Here is a 20,769-nt window from a genome sequence, read left to right on the forward strand (position 1 = left end):
CATTTTACCATATATATCTGAGTGTTTCACTCTCACCTGAAAACTCTTCCCCAAAATAATCCTATAATCTAGAATCTATAATTTTCTTCAATCTATAATCAGTCTAATGTTGTTTTATTTGTTTGTTTTGAGAAGTTGTTAGCAACATTAACAGCATTGAATTTAATTATTTTGGATTGCTTAACTTCAAACTATATCCTCCGCTGTGCTAAATATATATATATATATATGCACACAGCACTCCCACACACACACACACACACATATATATATATATATATATATATATATATATATATATATATATGTATAACACAGGATCGCATTGGAATTTAAACACATAATGAGATTGACAGCGACAGAAGTATGTGTCATACACTGGTGCAAACATCTTGTGTGACTGGTTCCGGAAGAATCAAACTAAACTGTGTGATCAAAGAGCTGAAACTGCACAGATCACTATCAAGTGCTTAAAGATGCATGAGAGTGTTCCATCATTAACGAGATGCTTTGATGGAAAGTTCCACGCCGGAGTGAGAGATACGAGGAGCTAGTGAGAAGACAAAGGAACCCTAAAGGAGGCATAAGATGGAGAGAGTTTGTGTGACACGGAGGAAAGAACTGGCACTCAGTTGATTTCTGTTTAATGTAAGGCCTCCCTCCTCTTAGCGTCATGCTGCGTGTTCGTCTTCATCTATAATTAACTGCGTCTGGTGATAATAGCCCAATGTTGAGTGTTCTCAGGTCAGGCAGTACAAGTGAAGAAAAACACAAACTTGGATTTGTTATTTAAAAATGTTTTGTTTGGGCGTTTTGTACAAAAAACTAAACTTTCCCACATGTCATATTTAGACCAAATGATGTTCCTAATCAGTGTGAAAATCAAAAAGGAACACGGACAAACATTTTATGACTTGAACATTCAAATTTAAATTTTATCAGAGTGGTAAAGACAATTAGTTGGCTTATAATACATAATTGTTGTAATTGTAATTATTTATTTTTTCATTACTTTTGTCATCATGACTGCCTGAATGAGCAAGTGATAGAGTGAAAGATGACAAATCTGAAGCCAACAAATCAGGTTACACTGGGTATAAATGAGTATTGTATAAGTAAGTAAATTGTATAAGTAAGTAATTACGTCAGGCACTCTGGAAAAAGACAACATTACTCTTAATGAATGTACCCTGGGAAAAACATGTTTTTTAAAACAAGCAGGGATAAAATTGTCTCGCCTGTGCTTTAGAACAGTTGTCCACCATGCACACAACAACATAGTTGCCAGTCACGAGATATTAAGAAACCAGTGATGGTTAAATTATCATCTTGTGAGTCCAACTCAGAACAGAACTGTGTTTCATTGCAACCAGTCATGGGATATATTAGAGTTGTAACCTCTGACTCAACTATAATGCACAGTAGATGACTAATCCTTTCTATCATATTCAGAATTGACAAAATTCAATGCTACACTTGTTTTTTTAATTCTTTTTTTTTACTGACTTTTTTACTGGAAAGACTCACAGGGTTGAAAATATACAACTTGCCAATAGCCAATAATAGCCAAAGGCATTTTGATAGAATTAATTACATGTTCAATATGAACAAATACAATCTGACTGAAACATTTGTCTATAAAGAGTAAACAGATCTGCAAATAGACATTTAATACTGAACCTATGGGCATTACACTGTGGCACGTTACTCACTAGGATACACCTTTTAAATCAAAAGTCTTTTCAACCTTGACAGGAAAGGAAAGTGGAGAAAGTGTGGAGATAAATTAGACACACCTGTGAGCTGGGGAGAAACTAACAACAGCGTGGAGCAGAACAGAAAGAGGAGTGAGAGTGGCTGAAGAAAGAGATAACTCAAAATTGAATCCAGTTTCTGGCGATCTTTGCTCAAAAGAGAAAAACAGTGATGTTTATATGCAAGTAAATGTGGCAGTTGTTACGAGAACCGTCTGGATTTTCTGGACTTCCCTGGTCAACAATGTGCTGCTGGAAGTGTGCTGATTCCTGGAATGGGTTTGGATGTGTGCTGCCCTTTGACCTGCTCGGTGGACTGAGTGGACCTCCTTGTCTTTGTCGGACGCTAACAGTTGGGCTAAGTTCCCTTTCCTTCAAAACTCTAGGCTTATCTTATCTTCTATTCTCCCGTCTCAGGTTAATATGCATTAGCCCCTCCTAATTCATATGTGCTCCTCACTCTGCTCATTGCCTTGGAGTTCTTTGATTATTTTGGATTAATATGTGGTTTGAATACTAAACCATTGAATTAGTGATCAAAGTAAATGAATGGTTTGTTTTCTTTTTGTCTTGTGCACTTTTGTAGTGAAGTTGACTATACTGTAGCTGTCAGGGTTATTTCTTCAACTTCATATAATTATTATCAAAGTTTTAGGTGAATTATGAGATGTACTGTAAAGCGAGAAAAATATATTAAGAGTGAAACTGTCAGAATTAAGACAAATGGAGAGTTGCCAGTCTGTTTTACAAGGAGTATTTTCCTTAGTGCATCATCATCAAGACAGGGTTTTTTCATCTAATCAACTGGACTTTGGAAGACGAAAGAGCAGGAGGAGGAAATGATTAGAAAAAAAAAACAGTCAATCTGTTGCTGTTTACTCAGTTGAATCACAGGGTGCTACTGAGGTCTAAGAGATCCACGGAGGACACGCACATACACACAAAGAACACACCCATTCATTAAAACATGCACAAGTTGTGCTCCCTCGTGAAACCTTGCAACATCTGTTCAGGTCTGCCCGTTGATTGAGTAGAAAGAATTAATCTAAATGTATCCCTAACAGATCCGACAGATTACCTTTCTTCAAGACAGACAAACTCAGAGTGATAATTGGTCACATGCGAGTCTTAAAATAATTTTCTAGAACTTTTATATCTTTTCACAATTGTTCAGATGTTCATGATAACTGTGAACATTCTACTGCCACGCTTACAGCTCTGTGAAGCTGTACTTTAAGATAAATGCCAACTTGCTAACATGACAAATGTTAACATGCCGATGTTTAGCAGGTATAATGTTTCCCATGTTCACCATCTTAGTTTGGCATGTTACCTTATGCTAGTTAGCTCTAAACACAAAGTACATCTGAGAGTGATGGGAATGCCATCCCTTTTGCAGGTATTTCTATTTGAAAGACTCATTTTTTTTTTAATTACCAGCTGGTGGCGCTAGAGGAAAAGTTAGGGGATCACCAAGGTCAGAAGAATTAATTCTCATTGCTTTGAATGTGTCCATTCCAAAAGTGGTTGAGATGTTTCAGTCTGGGCCAAAGTGGTTGACCAACTGAATTTAGAGAAATTCCCCTCAGAGAGACAGTTGTGATACTGACATACAATGACATTATTTCAAGAGGAATTTAGTGAAACTTGCAGACATACTGTAATGTTATTGTGGCAATAATATAAAGTCTGAGTGCATGTGATCTGAAGAGAGGGGCCGATGGACTGTGAGTGTTTATGTGGCAGTTGAGAATACGGGGAATGCGAGAGTTAAAAGGCTTCCCTTCAGCAATCGGACAATGGAGAAAACATACTCGCTGTGACGAATACCACACACACTTTGTGTCTCTGTCACACACTCACACAGACACACAGTAAACCACATTATGCAAACATACACAATCTGAGCTAATGCTATAAGGGTATCATTTTTTTAAACAAGCAAAACACGCAGACACACACAACAAAATGTTACTGAGAGAGCAATTTCTTATTTGTTTTGCTTGGTGGTCTATTGATTTTTGCGAGTGTTTTGAACAACAACAAAAAAAGAGCAAGAGCAAATCAGGCGGTAAAGGTCACAACCCCTCTTCATCATCTCAAAGGTTATCCTCTTTTCTCTGCATCGATCAGGAGCAGTGAGGCAATGTCACTCTATCAGCATAAAGTCCCTCCTCTGCTCTCCATCAAACAGAGCAACCCACACTTTTTTTTAATATCAAAATAAAAAACTATGACAACCAAATGTCCGTCTGCTCATGTGCCGTCACATCACCTAAATGCACTCTGTTCACCCTGTTGCAAGGCGGATTAATGAAATGTTCTATTAGAGGTATCATCACCAGAGAGAGACGGAGAAGAGCGTGCTCTAATTTTAGCAATGTCATTAATTTCCTCAAATCAAATTTTTATGGCTCTTGATAGTCCAGGAGGAGGAGAGAGGAGAGTCATGTTTTTTTAATTAACAATCTTTTTCTGCATATCCTGAATGTATGAACCCCTGTTTCAGCTGCACGGACACCACACTGTCTACTGTCTGTCTTTACAAAGCCAGCTGGTTTCCGGCTGACTGGCTAGATCAGTGGCTGGTGTAGGACAGTGGCAGATGTGTGTGTAATCCGTATGACCCATCCACACTCATGATATAAGAGGGTCTATCTGCAGGTAACAGGCCATCTGTATTAAAAGGACATGGAGCACAGATATCAAATAGTCTTTTCTGGCTCTGTGACAACACATGTTGCCATTCAGGCATGAGTTTGAAAAGTGGATTAGCAGATCATAGGCGAAGTGTATCTGGTGTAGCTTAGGGGTTAAGACATCATGAACTGCATGTCTCTGGTTTATGTCTGACCGGGGACATATTCCAAAAATGTTTGTCATATCTGTATGTCAAAGGCATAGACAAAGCCAGAAAAATACTTTTAAAAAGTGTGAATGTGGTGGAATTGTGGTCAAAAGACAAACTATTTTCTTTGCTAACAGCTGATAAAAACGGATCAAGAATGGATTTACAGTCAGCTAATGAAGCCCTCAACAAATAAAGGATTCAAAAGTGTAATTTCTAGTCTTGTAAATAATCATCTTAAAATAGTCACATGGTTCATTCATCTAAAAAGTATACTGCTATAAATGGCGGCAGGTGCAATGTACAAATTTGAATCTAAATCACTGAACTAAAGTTCTTGTTTTTTATGTTGGTATGTTTGGTTCTCTCCAGGCCCAGTTTAGCCCAGAGATCTGGTAGACTTTCTGATGTCACAGCACTTGTTGAATTCCCGTCAAGCTGGTTGTGCTCCATTGTGCTCAAAGCTCTGTCTTGTCAGTGTTTTCTGAAATGGCATTTCAGATGTCCAAACATTTATTGTCAACATCATCAAGAAGTAAGTTCAATCATTGTAATTGGGAAATGATAAGAAAGAGAGAAGGCCAATATAAATGAGTCCTCCTCAGCGTTAAGACTGTTTTTGGACCTTACTCTTAAATTTAACAGTTAAAGCAGTTTCATTTACCTTCCCCCCATATCTCAAAAGAATATATTTATGGCAGAATGAATCCAGCCACTCCCTATTTTTGAATAAAGAACGACTAAATAGAAAGTTAATAGTCACTATACGTATAAGTCACCAAAATGACCATGTCCATCATACCAATATCAGAATCAAGTATTTTTGGGTCAGAATGAGCTGTTGCAGGCCTGAAGAAGATTGTCCCATAGAGCAGTAGTCTGTATCTAAATGTACAGCTGTTAAAAGATGTTAAGCTCAGGAATGGCCTTGACTGATTACTGAACGTTTCTCAAATTGAAACAGCATAGGCTGGGTAAAGGCTAACGGCCACGCATAGCTTAAAACAAAAAATGAAAAACACTTTACAAGACAAATAAGTGGAGCCCCATTTATTCATGTGCAGTATGATTCCAAAAGCACTGTGATCTTGGTTACATTGGAGGGAAAAGGAAGTCAATGGTTTTCTGCTCCTTTCAACATCAAAAGTGTCATAGCACTGAGTGACGCCTAACATTGCCTAGCTGACCTCGCCGCAACTTCTAAAAAGGAAATGAGGACATTCCGGAGGCTGAATATCAAATCAATGAACAGTAGCAGTGCAGTAGTGAAAGCTTTCTCTCAAGGGGCAAGGAGAGAAAGACTGCAGTGTTCAAACAGCACATCACAGGACGGTTTGGCACCGCCCATGAGGAACTGAAATTAGGAACACTCTAGACGAGTGCCCTGGAGCTTAACTCACAACTTCATTTAAACTGCAAGTGATGTTTTTGTCTGGGATGTTCCACTAAAAAAAACAACTAATACGTATAAATGGATGGTTTAACACTTCAATCAGCTGATGAACCACTTACATAATGTGTTCCGTCAGCAGTGACTTGTTTTGTTGGTAACAGAAATCACTATAGTTTGGTCATTAGTTACGCTCATGAAAGTTTTCTGTCATATGCCGCTTGTGATTTTGATGTCTGTTTGATTAGCTTATGTACTGCAACTATTCTACCACATGTTCAGGACAATGTTGACTGTAATATTACCACTAATGCTAGGCGTTAATGGAGGTTTGCACTCTACTGATACAGTGATAGGAAAGAATAGAAACATTTTAACCAGATTAGATATGAAACAAAAATGCGAAACCAGATGAGAAGAAAAATAATAAATACAAATTTATTTACAAAGTAACCAAAAAGAACAGAACAAATGTGGAAAGTCACTAATGCAAGCTTGTGTGGATGTCTGAAAATGTCTGAAGCAAACAAATCAAACAGCAGGTATGTCAGCCAAGAAAGAAAACTCTGTGGGAAGGTGGCGAGCATTTATCCACTAAACTACACCTTCCCAGGTCTGGCTAGTGAAGCTGATGACGACCAGAACCTGTACATTTAAAAAAAAAAAAAAAGAGCCAGGAAACTAGTGGATTGGAAGGTCCATCACATATAAATTAAAGCCCCTTTAAATCAAACAAAAGCCAATCTTCGAGACATTTAATTGTTGTCTTTAATGGCAACATGCACATATAAAACAGCTTAACTTTACAAAATACATGTGACCAGCTATACAAAGAATACAGTGTTTGTATTTCAGCTAAAAATAAAAGCTAGCGGCTCTCTTTACATATACTGTCATTTTTTATCCTGTGATGGGGAATGACATCTTCTCAATGGGCGGAAGAAAGAAAGTTATATTGAGGAGTAGCGTGCCTCTATGGAGCCCCAAATTGTGTTGTAATCAGCCACTGCAACAGCAGGATGGTGAGCATCACCCTGAAACGAGATGAATCCAGTCAGGTTTCATCAAGTCAAGTCGGGTCATGAGATGTTATAAAGAAAATATCAGTATACAGTATGCAACAACTGATCTCAAAAAGCTCTAGTAAAATGAGTAAGGTGTAATTCAGAAAGCATCAAACATAATATGCAGACTAATGATTCAACTTAGAAGCAGTATTACCGGTCTTGTATGTTCTTCTTGAGGGTATAGACACATGTGTTGAAAAAGAAGAATGTAAAATGTCTCAGGCCATGCCAAGCCCAGAACCCAAACTCAAACACCTGCCAGAACAACAACTCCAGTCTGGGGGAGAGAGAAAAGACTCACTGAAATACTGTACACCTACTGTAGTCAGATTAGCCATGACAGGGTTTTTTTTGTCATTGAGAATGCCATGTCTTGATAGAAACTCCTTCTGTCAATATTAGCTAAATTGCACTGTGTAGATATTGACCTATAATTGTTATGGGTTAGATGGATCTCTGTCATTAAATATTGGGTAATTAACCTAAAGAATGCAAATGTAATAGACTTGCCATGGTTAAGTATGATGTGGGTTGAATTGGTATGGATTAGTGGGTGTAAATGCATGGATTCCTCTAGAAATATGCTTATTTGCTTGCCTGCCAAGAACGGATGCAAGGATTGATACCACTATATCTATACGTTAAATATGAAGCTACAGCCAGTTAGCTTAGCTTGAAATAAAAGACTGGAAACAGGAGGGAATAGCTAGCCTGTCTGTCTGAAGATCAAAAAGTTCAGCTAATCGGCTCCATGTTTAGACAAATAAGGGAGTGGTAACAACCTTCTCTTCTAACTCTTGCCTAAAAAGCAAAAATGCGTAATTCCCAAAATGTTAAACTGAACCTTTTTAAATCTGAGAAAAAAAAGGTGTGTTCAGTGTATTTATTACCTGTGCCTACTTTGGAGCAGTGCATAAAATGACAGCATAAGAGGTAAGAGCAGGTGGGACAAAATTCTTGCAGGGAGTCCAAACATGCTCAGATAGGTCACCATGTTGCCCTGCAGAACTGAAACACAGATGTTCACAAAGGCTTAGTGTAACAATCTGAATGTTTTTCTTATGTTTTAGTTGTGAAATGAACTAGCGATACTGTAACTGACAAATTTGAGTGCCCGCTATTTTTAACTTATTTTTTATTATATCTTTACATATTCTGAAGAAAGTGCAGATTCATTTTTCTTTTTTTCATCTGAACAGGAAATCAGAGCAGGCTGTAGTGTGTGTGTGTGTGTGTGTGTGTGTGTGTGTGTGTGTGTGTGTGTGTGTGTGTGTGTGTGTGTCAGCCATACCATTCTTTACCATGTCAAAATGGAGAAGAGGTTCTTTAATTGGTAGATTTCCGTACACTTCCTCCTCAGTAGGGCTGCCCCTCTGCATACGTCTATTGGTTGTGAAAGATGTCAGCTTGTCCACCTTCATCTCCTCCTCTATGGCAGTTTGGTTACAGTGAAAGGGCCCTTGGGGCTCTTTCTGTATCATCAAATATGAGACAACATCTGCAAACAAGGGAAAGACGTGAAGAGGAATAAAGAAAGTTGGTCAAAACTAACAACACAACTGAACAGTAGCCTATCTATAAAGGAGATGAGGTCTGCATGCAGATGTCCCAAATATATCCAAGTGGCCTTTCTAACAGCTATCTTCAGCACAATTACGCAGGGCTTTGCCCTGTTGACTCACCGTTGCACAGAAGGAAATGAATAGCATCCTTGTATCCGTTGTGGTAGGCTTGTTCCAGAGTCTAAAGGGCACAAATAAAAGTGTTACAAAATTATCCTTCACAGTGTTATTGTAGGACACGTGCTCTTAATTCACAAGGATTTATCAACATATGTGTATGATAGGGTCTCTTATGATTTTGCAGATACAGAATTCACTGGATCATTTAGGTTGATATATAGATATATTTATGCGTTATTATATAGTGTCATTATGTTGCACAGGAATAAAAAAAATCTGATTTCCTGAATAGTGTTCAACACTACAACAATAGAGTCCAAATTGTTATAAAGCACAAACACATTTCTCGGTCTTCATTTTGAAACATGTTGAGGAATGGGTCTAACCTCTAAAGCCATGGGGTAGAGCGCGTTAAGGATCCTGATGCTGTTAGCCTTGTTACCCTTCAAGGTGCTGCCACTCACCACCATGTCCCACATGCACGGGGTGTCGGAGGGACAGATGTCTATCTCTCCAGAGAATGGAGACACTGTCAACGTTTGACTGTAGGGTACAGCGTACACTGGCTGCATTTTGCTGAAACCCCCGTCCACGTAATACTGTGAGATAAGATCACATACATTATGGTGCAGATCAGACCGCGGGCTCAAAGTGAGGTACTGAAAAAGCGATCAAAAACTCACTTCTCCTTTGAAGGTTGGAGGCAGCATACCACAGTACACAGGCACAAAGCAGCTGCATAATAAAGCCTAAGGAAAACATAGGATTTGAAATTATTCGGGAAAGTATTCTTAAAAAAGTGTTTTTCTTCTTTATCGCTTATAACCTGCTCAGGTTTCTTAAAAATAATTAGGGTGTGAATCTGCAGTGTCAACTTGCCTGCACTACATCCTCTTTGGACTGGAACTCAGATGCCACAATATGCTTGCCATCACTCAGGCGTGTCATAGACACAGAAAGACGCCCATTGGCCAGTTGGTGTGCATCAGAGGGAAGATGTTTGTATAAAATATGCTCTAACCAGTGGAAAACATTGATTGAAGGGTTAAACGGTCCAAATGTAAAAGCCTTCATCTGTTTGACAAAATACAGCATCTCATCCCGAATAGTAACTGTAAAATAGAAGACGTTGAGTCAGAAACTGTGATGACATTCAACAGAAGTAGATATAGAAGAAAGATAAAGTCACTTACTCATGCTCATTCCACAGACCACAGCAGCTGCTACCAGAGACCCTGCAGATGCACCCAGGACACAAGGTGCTGTGCTCAGTATCCACGGCGCATAAGTTAGGAAGCACTGGGCAACCCCTAACTGGTAGGTGGCCAGGAAACCAGATCCAGAAAAGGAGACGGAACGAGGAACTTCGCGATAATGACAACTGGAAACTCCTGGCGCCATTTTCTAAAGGATGTGAATTATCAATTTAAAAGTTTAAAGTTGTAGCTGGTGCAAAACATTAAATCTGGGGCAAAAATCCCTGCTTCTTGAAAGCAGACAGAGTCAAAACAGGCTGAGATGAGTTATCCAGTGGAAAGTGGGTGACGGTTTCACAATCAGTGTTTTTAAACCAATCTCAATTAGACATACTATATTGGTCATGCCCATGTGATACATAAAACATACAACTCTCTCATGACTTTGTATCCGTTTTAAGTCCATAAAGCTAAGATGTTGGCTGGTTTCTATTGAATACTACTTCATAAACATATTAACACAAGGCCCCTTCTTTTGTTATTTTAGCACAGACAGAAAGGAAAACGTAGGATTTTACAAGATTGTGTCTTCAAAAGGACAACTGTTGGAGAACACACTCAAACCACTGTGTCTGCCTGTTACTCCGTGTGTGTGGCTGCTGTCCTTGCAGGTATAGGAGGTGGGCATGGCAGAGGGTCATCAGCAGAGTGGAAACACAGGCAACACATGGGTCCTGTGTGCCAGTGCACTCTTTTGAAAACCCTCTCCAGTCTCAGTTGTTCCCTCTCTCCTTCCTGAGACACCCATTTGGATTTTTTGCTTGGCTGTGTATCTCACTCTTTTGTCATGGCCGTGCGACCCGGTTTGTGACACCACCAAAACACTTCATACAAGTCCCCAAATAAGCTTGTTTGACCATAACACTGGCAACAATTCTCACTCAGAAAGGATGTCTCATAAGACACTAACTTAAAGAAACACTAACAACAGGGCGCATCAAATTCATGATTAACATTTATCGCCGATGTTTTATTGATTTTTTTACATGATGGCATACAAAATATGCAATACTAAATTACTGTATTGTAAGCTGGAAAAACATTAGCAATTAACCTATAGGCTATACCACACTGTACAAAGTGTCATTTAACCCACAACACAATAAATTTGAATGCGAAAAACATGAAAACAAGAGCATTTTTTGTATTGTGATTATGCCTGCGAAATCTAAGTTATGAAGTTCATTTGGCTGTTTGAATATTGATGGGATTTCTTTCAGAATTTTCCTTGTCAGTTAGTGTTCGTTCTGATCTCAGTGGTACATACACTGATTCACAGCAAAATGAAAAGCAATATCAAAATGCAATTATTCTGAAAAAAATACACTCAACAATGCATTTTGTTAAACCTGTACATGCATGGGTAATTTTCGGAACACATATCTCCATTCTATTCTGTAATAATTTGTGTTGTTGTATTCTTCATGTATTTAGGACTTTTAATCAATACTTTTGTTTTCTATGGTGGATGCTGTGGCGAAGCATGATCAGGGGAAACCTCAAAATGGTCCTCACTGAACGCATGTGTAGGACTGCTGTCTGAAAAGTCCCCTTCCTGAGTGTGTTCTGGAGACTCAGCGGCGTCAGCCTGTGGTTTCTTGGTATCCTTTGGGAGTTTCAGAAACCTGAGGGGAGGCAGAGAAGATGGCAATGACAATAAATTAATGTGTTGTTGTGGGGAAAAGCCAGGGGGAGAATGACACAAGGACAAAGAGGCAGAGACCTGAAGAGGAGTTTTTGTCCTCGCTCCTTTTTGATGATGTTGAGCTTATAGTAGTGTCGCAAAGCCCGGGACATTTTCTCATAGGTCATATTGTCTCGGTTCTGTAAAAAGAGATCACACATCATCAACGGCCTGTACTGCAACATTTACTCTGCTAACATGTCCTGTTTTTGCTGTTTTGCGTCTCCACCTCTGAGTTCATTGTGCCTGTAAGCTGTACCACACAGGCATTTGGGCTCACCTTGTGGTTTCCCCAGAGACGCGCCAGTCCGTTGGGGTCCACCACCCTGAACACCAGGTTGTCCTGGTCTTCCCATCGGATGTATGCTTGGTAACGGTCATCACACAGAAGCTGATACACATAGTCCCACAGCAGTCTACACTCTGGCCATGATTAAAACAGCAATAAAGACACATGTTGCAAAAACTAGTAATACTATCATCAATTATTGGTATTTAAAGTTCTATTAAGTAGCCATAATATAAAGGATTAACTTCAAAAACAACTCCAAAGCCTTGTTCATATGTTAGCATGCATGTATCCATAAGCTTGTCACTCTTGTGTTGAGGAGTTTCTCTGCCACCTAGTGGTCAAACTTGCTTATTGGGGTTTTAAAAAAGGATTTGCAACCTTTAACATAGCTGTGCACCTCTTCACAAACAATATACATATGTTTATGTATATTTTTCGGGTGAAAACTGCGGTACAACTGTAAATAAGTTAAGTTACCTGGGATACGGCCGTTGGCTTTGTGCAGTGGGCTCCTTGGCTTCTCTCGACTGGACAGGTTGAGCGGCTGCTGGATTACACTCTCTGTTTGGGGAAGACACTGAACTTGGTTGTGGGGCAATGGAGAGACAGCTGCTGATCCGTCTAATAGAGAGAGAGAAGGAAAGATACAGAGAAACAAAGACAGAGGGACATGAAGTCAGACATCACAGCAAATAATTACAACTGCAGGATGTTGTGTTTCTGATATTGTTGTTTGTGATTCCCACTAGAATGTGTGAGTGGATCAGAGTAAGAGCAAAAGATCAAGGGACAATCTCTGAGAGGTGACATGAGTTCCGACTAGCTGGTCATGGTGGTTACTGCCGACATTGCAGTTGTCAAAGGGAAAGGAACTGTGAAAGAGGATTGTGAGGAACTGTAACAAAGAGCTAAACTGAAAGCAAAAGTGTTTTTACAAGAGTTTCAACATTTTACATGAATGGCTTTACCAAAGGCATGTACAACACAAAGTTCACTACATACAGTATGTAGCACTAAGTCATTGTTTTGGACTCTGGAGTTGTAAATTCACTGTTTCCAAGTAACCACAGAACACTCATTGGCACACAACCTACTTCTTACACTGGAAAGCACCTTTTGTATGGTAGAGGCAAACTTGTGTGCATTTGTACTCTTCTACTGGGGGGGTAATATGTCCGAAGCAATAGTGTCAAGTTGCAAATTAAATTTACTCAGGACCTGTAGTCATGCACAGTTCTGAGGTGCTAGTACGTTAGATTTCCATTCATCTGATATATGCAGCTTCAAACAAAGGTTTTACATGGAAAACTAAGCACATTATATATGATGCACTGCAGTTTAATAAACTACCTTCTGTAACAGTGTACAGTGTGGTGAGACTTCTCAACATCATTAACATAAACAACATTAAAATGCTGCTGACAACAATTTAGCACCCTAAAATTGGCTGTTTTCAGATTAAGAATCATTCATTGTACTGTTATATCATTTTTTTTAAACACAGGGCTATTACATAGCTTTTGACATAATGGTTACTTCTTTACCCCCACCACTGCATGAACCATCAACCTTCATGCTGGTCAAATGGGTTGAGGGTGAGCATGCATTAGTCAAGGTTTCCACTTTGTGAATAACAAGCTGAGCGATGTGCCTACAAGTGCAGTGAAACATTGAGAGAGCATAAATTCCTGCATGATGTGTTTGCACATGTTGATCAGAAAGTAGCGCCCACAATCCAACCAGGATAAACAAGTTTGATTTGCTACACTATTAACTCAAACAATCAGTCTGTGTGATATATGTGTGTTCTTTGCACTGCCATGCACTCTGCATACAGTAGGCTGCATAAGAATCTGACCTCGATGTCAATAGTTTGTTGTCCAGATCTGTCCTGTATATTATATGTTTAAAGGTGTTACATTTGTAATAACAACTATTTGCAATATAAAGCTATGGTGGAGTAATGTCTACCTGAGCAGAGCCTGACGTTGCTCTGCTTCTGTGTAATGTAATGAAATCCGAGCTTCTCTTTTCTTTGTTAACGTAGCCGGGCCGACCTCGCGTGTAAGTTATTGTATGCGAGTGTCTCTGTTGTGCCCCATTGGCTGGCAGAAATATAGATTTTCTGCCATTTTTTCACTCCGAGAACTGATTCTGGAGGCTATATGTTTAAAAATGAAGTGCTGACCTTGGACTTCATTGACTGTGGGAGGCTGAGGCTCTTGGACACTCTGAGGGGGTATCTGGCAGCTGACTGGGTTCTGGATGGGTCCAGTTTCCAGGGAGGGAGACGAATTTGGGCGGTCACGGACAACACTTCTCCTTTGCTGTTTTACACACTGTAGGATCTCATATAGAACATCACCTGTAGTAAAGAAGGGGGTGCATATGAAAACACAGCCTTAAAACCAGTCAGCATACCCTGCAGAACATGCACACTAATTTCTACCTGAGCTGGGGCAGCGGCGTCTGAAGTCTTCCTTGGTGAGCAGACATAGAGCTCGCCCATTCATCTCAAAGCGTCTCTTTTCAGGCTGGCGCAGTGAATACTCCCTCTGAGCCCAGTGGAGCCAGTGGCCAACATCCTCCTTGTCCCACAGAGATGGGTTTATACCTAGAAAACAGATGCAGAAAATTTAAAATCACACTGCTACAGGAGGCGTTTGTGCTTGTCTACTTTGTTGTATGGAGTGGTATATTGATGGAGTGGTATATTTTCCAGGTAAGAGAGACTCACGCAGTTGTCCAGGTAGATGCCACAGGTCTTCCTGTGTGGGAGGACTGATCAAGGGAAGCTGGTTAGGAGGGGAATGATGCACACTGAGAGGAACGTTAGCTTGCCTTCCATGCATTATGGATGGAGGACTGTTTTCTCTGTTTTCTTGCTGAAAAACATCCACACACATGCAAGTACAATTATACATCAATTAAATAGTGGCAGTACAGAAACAACAATAAAGAGGGATTTTAAAACCTTTTTACATAAAGGTTCAATTTTCAGTAGCCTTAGCAGCCGGCCACAGAATAAAATTAAAAGCTCTCAAAAAATCTCCCAAAAAAATTCTAGTTAGGCTCCCTGCTTTTGTAAGTCAACACACTGTTTAACCGGTTTGCTCGACTGTGACCTTAACCTACCTTGACCAAACGTGACGGAGACATGTTCTCCATGGAAATGCTCTTCTATCTGTTCGACTATACTGTACGAAAAAAAATGGATGGTTTCCTTAAAAGCAGACCTATAACTCGTCCAATAAATTAAATGCACTCCATATCAAACCTCCCCAAACTCCATATTAAATGAAGAAAGAATAACTTAACAAAAATTACTACTCCACTATTTTCACATTCGACCCTTCCGGGAAATGAAAACGAAAGAAACATAATCCTTGCAGGGGGTGTGTGCAAAATAGACTGATTGGAGGAAGCATTGGCGGAGGACATTTCCAACAACATTTGACTGCACTTGATCAGAGTGCGATCCAGCAGCATATTTATTGGGGCGTTACATACATTGCATCGTATATAAATTAAGTGTGGAAAAAAATAGCTTTCGGGATTTTAATCTCGGGATGCAAAAATCCTGTGTTGGGAATGATTATAAAAAGTTGAGTGTGGATAAGTTAATGACAAACCACAGGACAGAGCAGTGCGTGCGCCCATAAAGCAGAAATAGTCGTCAGAGCTCCTCCTCCTCAGCCCAAAGACAACAACGACTGAGTTTATTATAGACAGGAGGAGCACACCGTCGCGCGACAAACTAGGTAAGCGGTAGAAGTATACAAAACCGTCTTTAAATAAAAGTATTCAGCGATCTACATTTAAGTAAAGACCATGCATGCAGAAAAATGATCTTACTATTAGCCTACATATGGAGGCACAGGAGAACCAAAACCAGGACTGCACGAAGCAGACTGTCAGACCCTGGTGTAGTCAAATTGACAGTTTTCTAAAGGGAATGCGGTGATCGTGATCACTTCCGCTTTTGTCCACAGGGACCGCCAATAATAACACAAAATGGAAGTTCCTTGAAGTAATGTTAGTATAGCTTGTAGTAAAGCAGTTTTTTTTCATTAGCTCTGCCTAGAGCAGTGTTTCTCAACTGGTGGGTCCGTGACCCACATGTGGGTCGTAGACCCGTTTTCTGCAAAAACTTTTATTTTGAAGGGAATTTTGTATGCAGCGGAGATATTCACACTCTTTAACAGTATTTGGCGTTAATGCCTTGTAATGCTAATACGCACCCACCATTTCACAGTATAGAAGAACACCCACAAAGTTTGTTTTCATGCTAATTGAGCGAAATGCAAGTACGACACCGACTACATGAGATATGGATTTTCTTACATTGAGGACAAAAACCTAAGTGTGTTTTGTGCAGCGAGATTCTGGCTCAAGAAAGCATGAAAGCCGTCAAAACTGAAGCGGCATTTGTTGGATCAATCCGCAGCGGATAAACTGAAAACTATTCCTCTGAGAATTGAAGACATGTCGGATGACGTCAAACAACAGACCACAGCTTGAATTAAGGCAAGCGGTCATTTTGCATTACAAATGGACGAATCTACAGACATAGACGGGGACTGACGGGAACAAGAGAGCTCCCTACTACTACGACTGCAGAGGACATCTTCAGCTCAGGTTCAAACTGCTCCATCTTTTCATTAGAGACATTTGAGAAGTTGAAAATGTGGGTGGTGGCTTGTCATTAAGGGGTGACGGTGGGTCCAGCAGCCAGACCAGTTGAGAACCACTGGCCTAGAGTAAGCCTGGGGAGAGGTAATGTGTTCAGTCATGTATGTGACAGAGTGTGCACCTCTGTGTCTGTCCACAGCCAATCTCGCATTCTGCAGCAAACTGCATAATTATTTGGGTGCCCAGTTATGGCTGCATGCTCAAGGACCTCTCCTGGTTGTTGTGACTCACACTTTCCCTAAACACCTTTTATTGCCAGTATTGTACTCCCATTGATGCCTGCTTACTCCTCACTCACCACTACCGGTCCCCTAATAGAACTACCAGTATTCACACTACTGTACCTCTCCGTTACTCAGGCGCTGCCAAGCGGGCAAACAACTTTTTTGATTTGGCACGATTGTATTAAGTGAATCATAAGACGACTTCCAGTTGCATAACGTTACATTGCTGCTTGTTTTTGAGTTATGAATGAGGTCTGTTTGACGAGGCTCTCAACACGGCAATGGGTGACGGTGCTAACAGCACGAACAGTGCAAGCAACGGCAGCAGTGATACTAATATTTGAATGCATTTTAACCCTTATAATCCCTACTCTAATAGAAAACCAGTGCTTATTAGACAATATTTGTAAAACATGGGGTCACTGGCTATGCAAGTTACAATGATTTGCATTGTATTCTGTGGTTGTTAATCTCTGAAATAGCTTTGTAACCACCTGTATAAAACTGTCTTCTTTGTCATATTTCTCCAGTGATGTGGGCTGAAAAATTGGGTAAGCAGTTGGGCCACCCGACGCGTACAGTGGCAGGGTGGCTGGTCGGTAGGTACCTCAAAGCGTTCAACCACATTCTTGAAGAGAGTGCTGTGCAGCTGTGTGGGATCCAACCCGGGGACACAGTGCTGGAACTGGGTCACGGCCCTGGTCTGGGTCTGCAGTCGGCAGCCAAACTGCTCACAGAGCCCACAGGCCACCTTATAGGGGTGGATTACTCAGCATACATGCATCAGGTGAAGTATGGATACTGACAGAATGGAATAAAGTATTTCAATTAGAGTTTCTTTATCACATGCATGGCTTGATGATTGTTACAAACATAGTGTCTTAAAAGAACAAATCACATAAACAAGCTCTTCTACCATGCCTAGCCATACACATACTGCAAGCCTCTCTGTAAGGAACACAGCAATCATAGACAAAAGCTGGGAGAACTTCAGCTAGGCTGCTAGTCTGGGACTGTATTGTAGCCTATTTCTGGGGGCAGACATGACTCACTTTTGGAAGAGTAGAATATTTCTCTTTTTCTGTTCTTACAGACTGCAAGTGAGCGATTGAAGGAATTTGTTGCCAGTGGGAAAGTGACTCTACACCACTGTGATATAGCAGCAATGCCTCTGGCAGACAGCCTTGTGGATAGAGTCTTTCATTGTAACTGCTACTACTTCTGGCCTGATCTCAGGAAGGGAGCCACAGAGATACACCGTGTAATGAAACCAGGTAGGACATGAAGTTGTCAGTAAGACCAGCAAATGTGCAACTTCGAAGCACATTTGTTATTCAAAATATAACCTGTCTCAGAATTATTGTACTACTCCTAATTTTGACTTTCTGAGCAATCGCTGTCTTTTATTAATGCTGCTCTGTACGATAGTCACTCATTTTTTCTCTCCTGAACTCACCCAGGCAGTGTGATGGTGACCGTGTTGAGGCTGTCAAGTGTTGCTGCTATCGCAGCAAAGCGAGTGTTGCCAGGGGAGAACTGGCGCCCAGATGCCTACATGACAGCTCTGAGAGACACTGGCTTCACTGATGTCAGAATGGAAGACATACAGCACAAACACATTACTGTTCAAGCTATCTATGCTACTGCCTCAAAGTCCGATTGAAATCCAAAAATTGTAAGTTTGAGATTGTGTGCAGTGTGTCCGCTTTTGTGATTAGTAGGTTTTGTATGGTTACATTTATGAGAAATTTGTGACTAAAGTGACCCAAAATACACAAAAAATATATTTGTTTATACTTTTGAACAGGTGCTACACATTTGTGTGCACTGAGGCTGTTTCGGGTCAAATTTGACCCGTATCTATTGAGATGGATTTTAGATCTACCAGTGTGGGTCAAATCAAGGAAAATGGTGGTTTTAGGGAATCTTGAAACTGTGAAACTGTACAGGCCATGTTTGTATGTATTTTTTTATGGGACAGTGGTGACAGAGGTCAAGGGGGACCTCAAGAACTGTCTGTGTTCCCACGACATTTGCCCAGGTTCCCGCAGAGACAGACACCTGCTGGTCTTTGAAGGGGCATGGGGGAAGCTCGAAACAGTGAAATAGTAAAACAGCACAGGAGTGATCATGGTGCACAAAGGGAACAGCAGTCATCCACAGGTCAGAGGGTGCCTTGTCACAGACACAAGATCTGCACCTGCAATGTAATTAAATAATCTACAAAGTAACAAATTTGAAACACTGGTTTAATGGTTGCAATGAATACATATGGTTGTATTATAAATTCCAACAGTTCCAGAATGTTCATGCTATTTTCAACTTCAATAAAATATATTAAGTCATGATGGCTTTTATGTTTTTGTGTCTTATGTAAAACAGGACATGATAATGTGTAATAGATGTTTTTGTCCAAAAACGAATGTTGTAAAACTTAAAAAATGCACTCTCTCCTGCTCTCTGAAACATTTGTTAGGGATTAATCATACATGTATTAATGAGACATAGGCTATTTCGACATTCTGAATAGATCTGTAGTTTAAAATTGGGTATAGACACTTACTATGAGGGAATTCTTGGTCTGGGTCAAAATTGACCCGAACCATACTGTGAAGGCATTAAATATGAACAGTTTGTAAGGGTTAAACCCAGTATTTCAATTTAAATCCAGTATTTGGCGGTAAAGCAACATTTTGGATGTCAGTCGCCATTAGACAAAAAAAGAAGAAAATCAGCAATTCAAATGGTATTGGGAGATATTCCTTTGAGGATCAGGACAGTGAAGTTAATGTTGGCATACTGGGTTAATCTCCTGATACACACCAGGCAAGAGCCTTTTAACAGACTGCTGGGTACATAAATGAGACAAATATCATAACTTTTGGGAGGACTGGTGTTGCAATGGCAGAAAACCCCATTACGTCAATTACCACACAATTTCAATTTCTTCAAATCCTCCCTGGTTATTCCCCTTTCCAAATATAGACCTGAACATACAGCAGGAATCAAAGGACAAGTCAGAGCAACTTCCAGTATTGTGCATTATCCAAACTCTGTGTTTCTATTCACAGTTTTTCAATAATAAAAACCACAACATCTGGCAGATCATCATTTACAACTGATATTATAAAGGAAATATTCCTTATAATGTACAGGATGGAAGTTAAGGAAGCCACCTGCTTCCTTTGGGTTCTTGCTCATGTTGGTGTTGAGGAAAATGACCATGTGTGGATATTCTGGCCAATCAAACAGTCAAACAGTCAGAATCAAGCATGTAGACCTACAAGTTTCATATGCAAAGCTAAAGCCAATATATTTATTAGGACATGTGCACAATCAGTATGGTAAGGGTATTGGGATGATAATGAAACTGGAAAACATAAATATAATATACAAAGACATGTTAATGCTGGGAGGATGCTGGGCTTGAAACGAAGGGAAGAAAACATCATCAATCATCTGAGAATAGGCTTAAGGTCCGAACCATACATTGTATTAAATAGGCAAGCACCCAACCGGAAAATGTACAAACTGTAGCCAAACAGAAACATTCAAACATACATAATTGTAGAAAAAAACCAATATCAATAGAAATCACTTTCTTTAAGCACTAAGGAGGGGGAAAAAAACACCATGACTTTTCATCGGCAGGTCCCTTGGGGGAAACAGCAGGCAATATTTATTGTGACATCATTAAGTCTCGAAAAGAAACAGCTAAAACAAATGTTATCTTATTTATTTTTCCCTGCATGAGCCCTTCTCCCACACTCCAGTCCTGCTGTTGGCGGTAATGCAGCTCTAAGCTAGTTTGCCAGCCGCAAATACACGTTGAAGAAGAAGAAGAAGAAGAAGAAGAAGAAGAAGAAGAAGAGGAGGGAAA

The 20,769-nt window shown here is 40.1% G+C and overlaps 3 protein-coding genes across 7 annotated transcripts; 1 reads left to right on the forward strand and 2 right to left on the reverse strand.

Moving 5' to 3' along the window:
• Window positions 1–6,742: 6,742 nt before the first annotated feature.
• Window positions 6,743–10,599, reverse strand: pnpla1 (patatin-like phospholipase domain containing 1). 2 transcript variants are annotated; one of them, XM_068733263.1, is made up of 9 exons: window positions 9,935–10,599; window positions 9,621–9,853; window positions 9,425–9,490; window positions 9,128–9,340; window positions 8,742–8,802; window positions 8,351–8,557; window positions 7,950–8,067; window positions 7,214–7,336; window positions 6,743–7,026 (listed from the first exon to the last, which is right to left on the reverse strand). In XM_068733263.1, the coding sequence occupies exons 1-9, from the start codon at window positions 10,140–10,142 to the stop codon at window positions 6,966–6,968; spliced, it is 1,290 nt and encodes a 429-aa protein (XP_068589364.1). In that variant the 5' UTR covers window positions 10,143–10,599; the 3' UTR covers window positions 6,743–6,965. The 2 variants fall into 2 exon arrangements, with proteins under 2 accessions (XP_068589364.1, XP_068589365.1); XM_068733264.1 differs by lacking the exons at window positions 6,743–7,026; window positions 7,214–7,336 and having other exon boundaries at window positions 7,956–8,067; window positions 8,361–8,557.
• A 340-nt stretch (window positions 10,600–10,939) lies between these two features.
• etv7 (ETS variant transcription factor 7) lies at window positions 10,940–15,360 on the reverse strand. Its single transcript, XM_068733094.1, has 8 exons — window positions 15,109–15,360; window positions 14,711–14,858; window positions 14,423–14,587; window positions 14,162–14,338; window positions 12,451–12,594; window positions 11,962–12,104; window positions 11,721–11,821; window positions 10,940–11,622 (listed from the first exon to the last, which is right to left on the reverse strand). Exons 1-8 carry the CDS (start codon window positions 15,139–15,141, stop codon window positions 11,457–11,459), a joined length of 1,077 nt encoding a protein of 358 aa, XP_068589195.1. The 5' UTR covers window positions 15,142–15,360; the 3' UTR covers window positions 10,940–11,456.
• A 290-nt stretch (window positions 15,361–15,650) lies between these two features.
• zgc:194242 (uncharacterized protein LOC100005854 homolog) lies at window positions 15,651–19,235 on the forward strand. 4 transcript variants are annotated; one of them, XM_068733096.1, is made up of 5 exons: window positions 15,651–15,734; window positions 16,421–16,611; window positions 17,420–17,676; window positions 17,983–18,163; window positions 18,350–19,235. In XM_068733096.1, exons 3-5 carry the CDS (start codon window positions 17,422–17,424, stop codon window positions 18,550–18,552), a joined length of 639 nt encoding a protein of 212 aa, XP_068589197.1. In that variant the 5' UTR covers window positions 15,651–15,734; window positions 16,421–16,611; window positions 17,420–17,421; the 3' UTR covers window positions 18,553–19,235. The 4 variants fall into 4 exon arrangements, with proteins under 4 accessions (XP_068589197.1, XP_068589199.1, XP_068589198.1 ...); XM_068733097.1 differs by having other exon boundaries at window positions 15,678–15,734; window positions 16,352–16,611; XM_068733098.1 differs by lacking the exon at window positions 16,421–16,611.
• Window positions 19,236–20,769: the final 1,534 nt, after the last annotated feature.

The sequence above is a fragment of the Cebidichthys violaceus genome, unplaced genomic scaffold (assembly GCF_023349555.1).
Source record: "Cebidichthys violaceus isolate CVI_PGR_0920_01 unplaced genomic scaffold, fCebVio1.0.p SCAF_6, whole genome shotgun sequence".
Taxonomy (NCBI): domain Eukaryota; kingdom Metazoa; phylum Chordata; class Actinopteri; order Perciformes; family Stichaeidae; genus Cebidichthys; species Cebidichthys violaceus.

Coding starts and splice junctions, on each gene's coding strand:
- pnpla1 (XM_068733263.1), bottom strand. CDS start 10,142: ATGGCGCCAGGAGTTTCCAGTTGTCATTATCGCGAAGTTCCTCGTTCC. Junction 9,854..9,934: donor GGTCTGTGGAATGAGCATGA/GTAAGTGACTTT, acceptor TCTATTTTACAG/TTACTATTCGGGATGAGATG. Junction 9,341..9,424: donor CTCCAACCTTCAAAGGAGAA/GTGAGTTTTTGA, acceptor CTTATCTCACAG/TATTACGTGGACGGGGGTTT.
- etv7 (XM_068733094.1), bottom strand. CDS start 15,141: ATGGAGAACATGTCTCCGTCACGTTTGGTCAAG. Junction 14,339..14,422: donor ACGCCGCTGCCCCAGCTCAG/GTAGAAATTAGT, acceptor TCTTTACTACAG/GTGATGTTCTATATGAGATC. Junction 11,822..11,961: donor GTCTCTGGGGAAACCACAAG/GTGAGCCCAAAT, acceptor CTCTTTTTACAG/AACCGAGACAATATGACCTA.
- zgc:194242 (XM_068733096.1), top strand. CDS start 17,422: ATGTGGGCTGAAAAATTGGGTAAGCAGTTGGGCCACCCGACGCGTACA. Junction 17,677..17,982: donor ACTCAGCATACATGCATCAG/GTGAAGTATGGA, acceptor CTGTTCTTACAG/ACTGCAAGTGAGCGATTGAA. Junction 18,164..18,349: donor ACACCGTGTAATGAAACCAG/GTAGGACATGAA, acceptor GAACTCACCCAG/GCAGTGTGATGGTGACCGTG.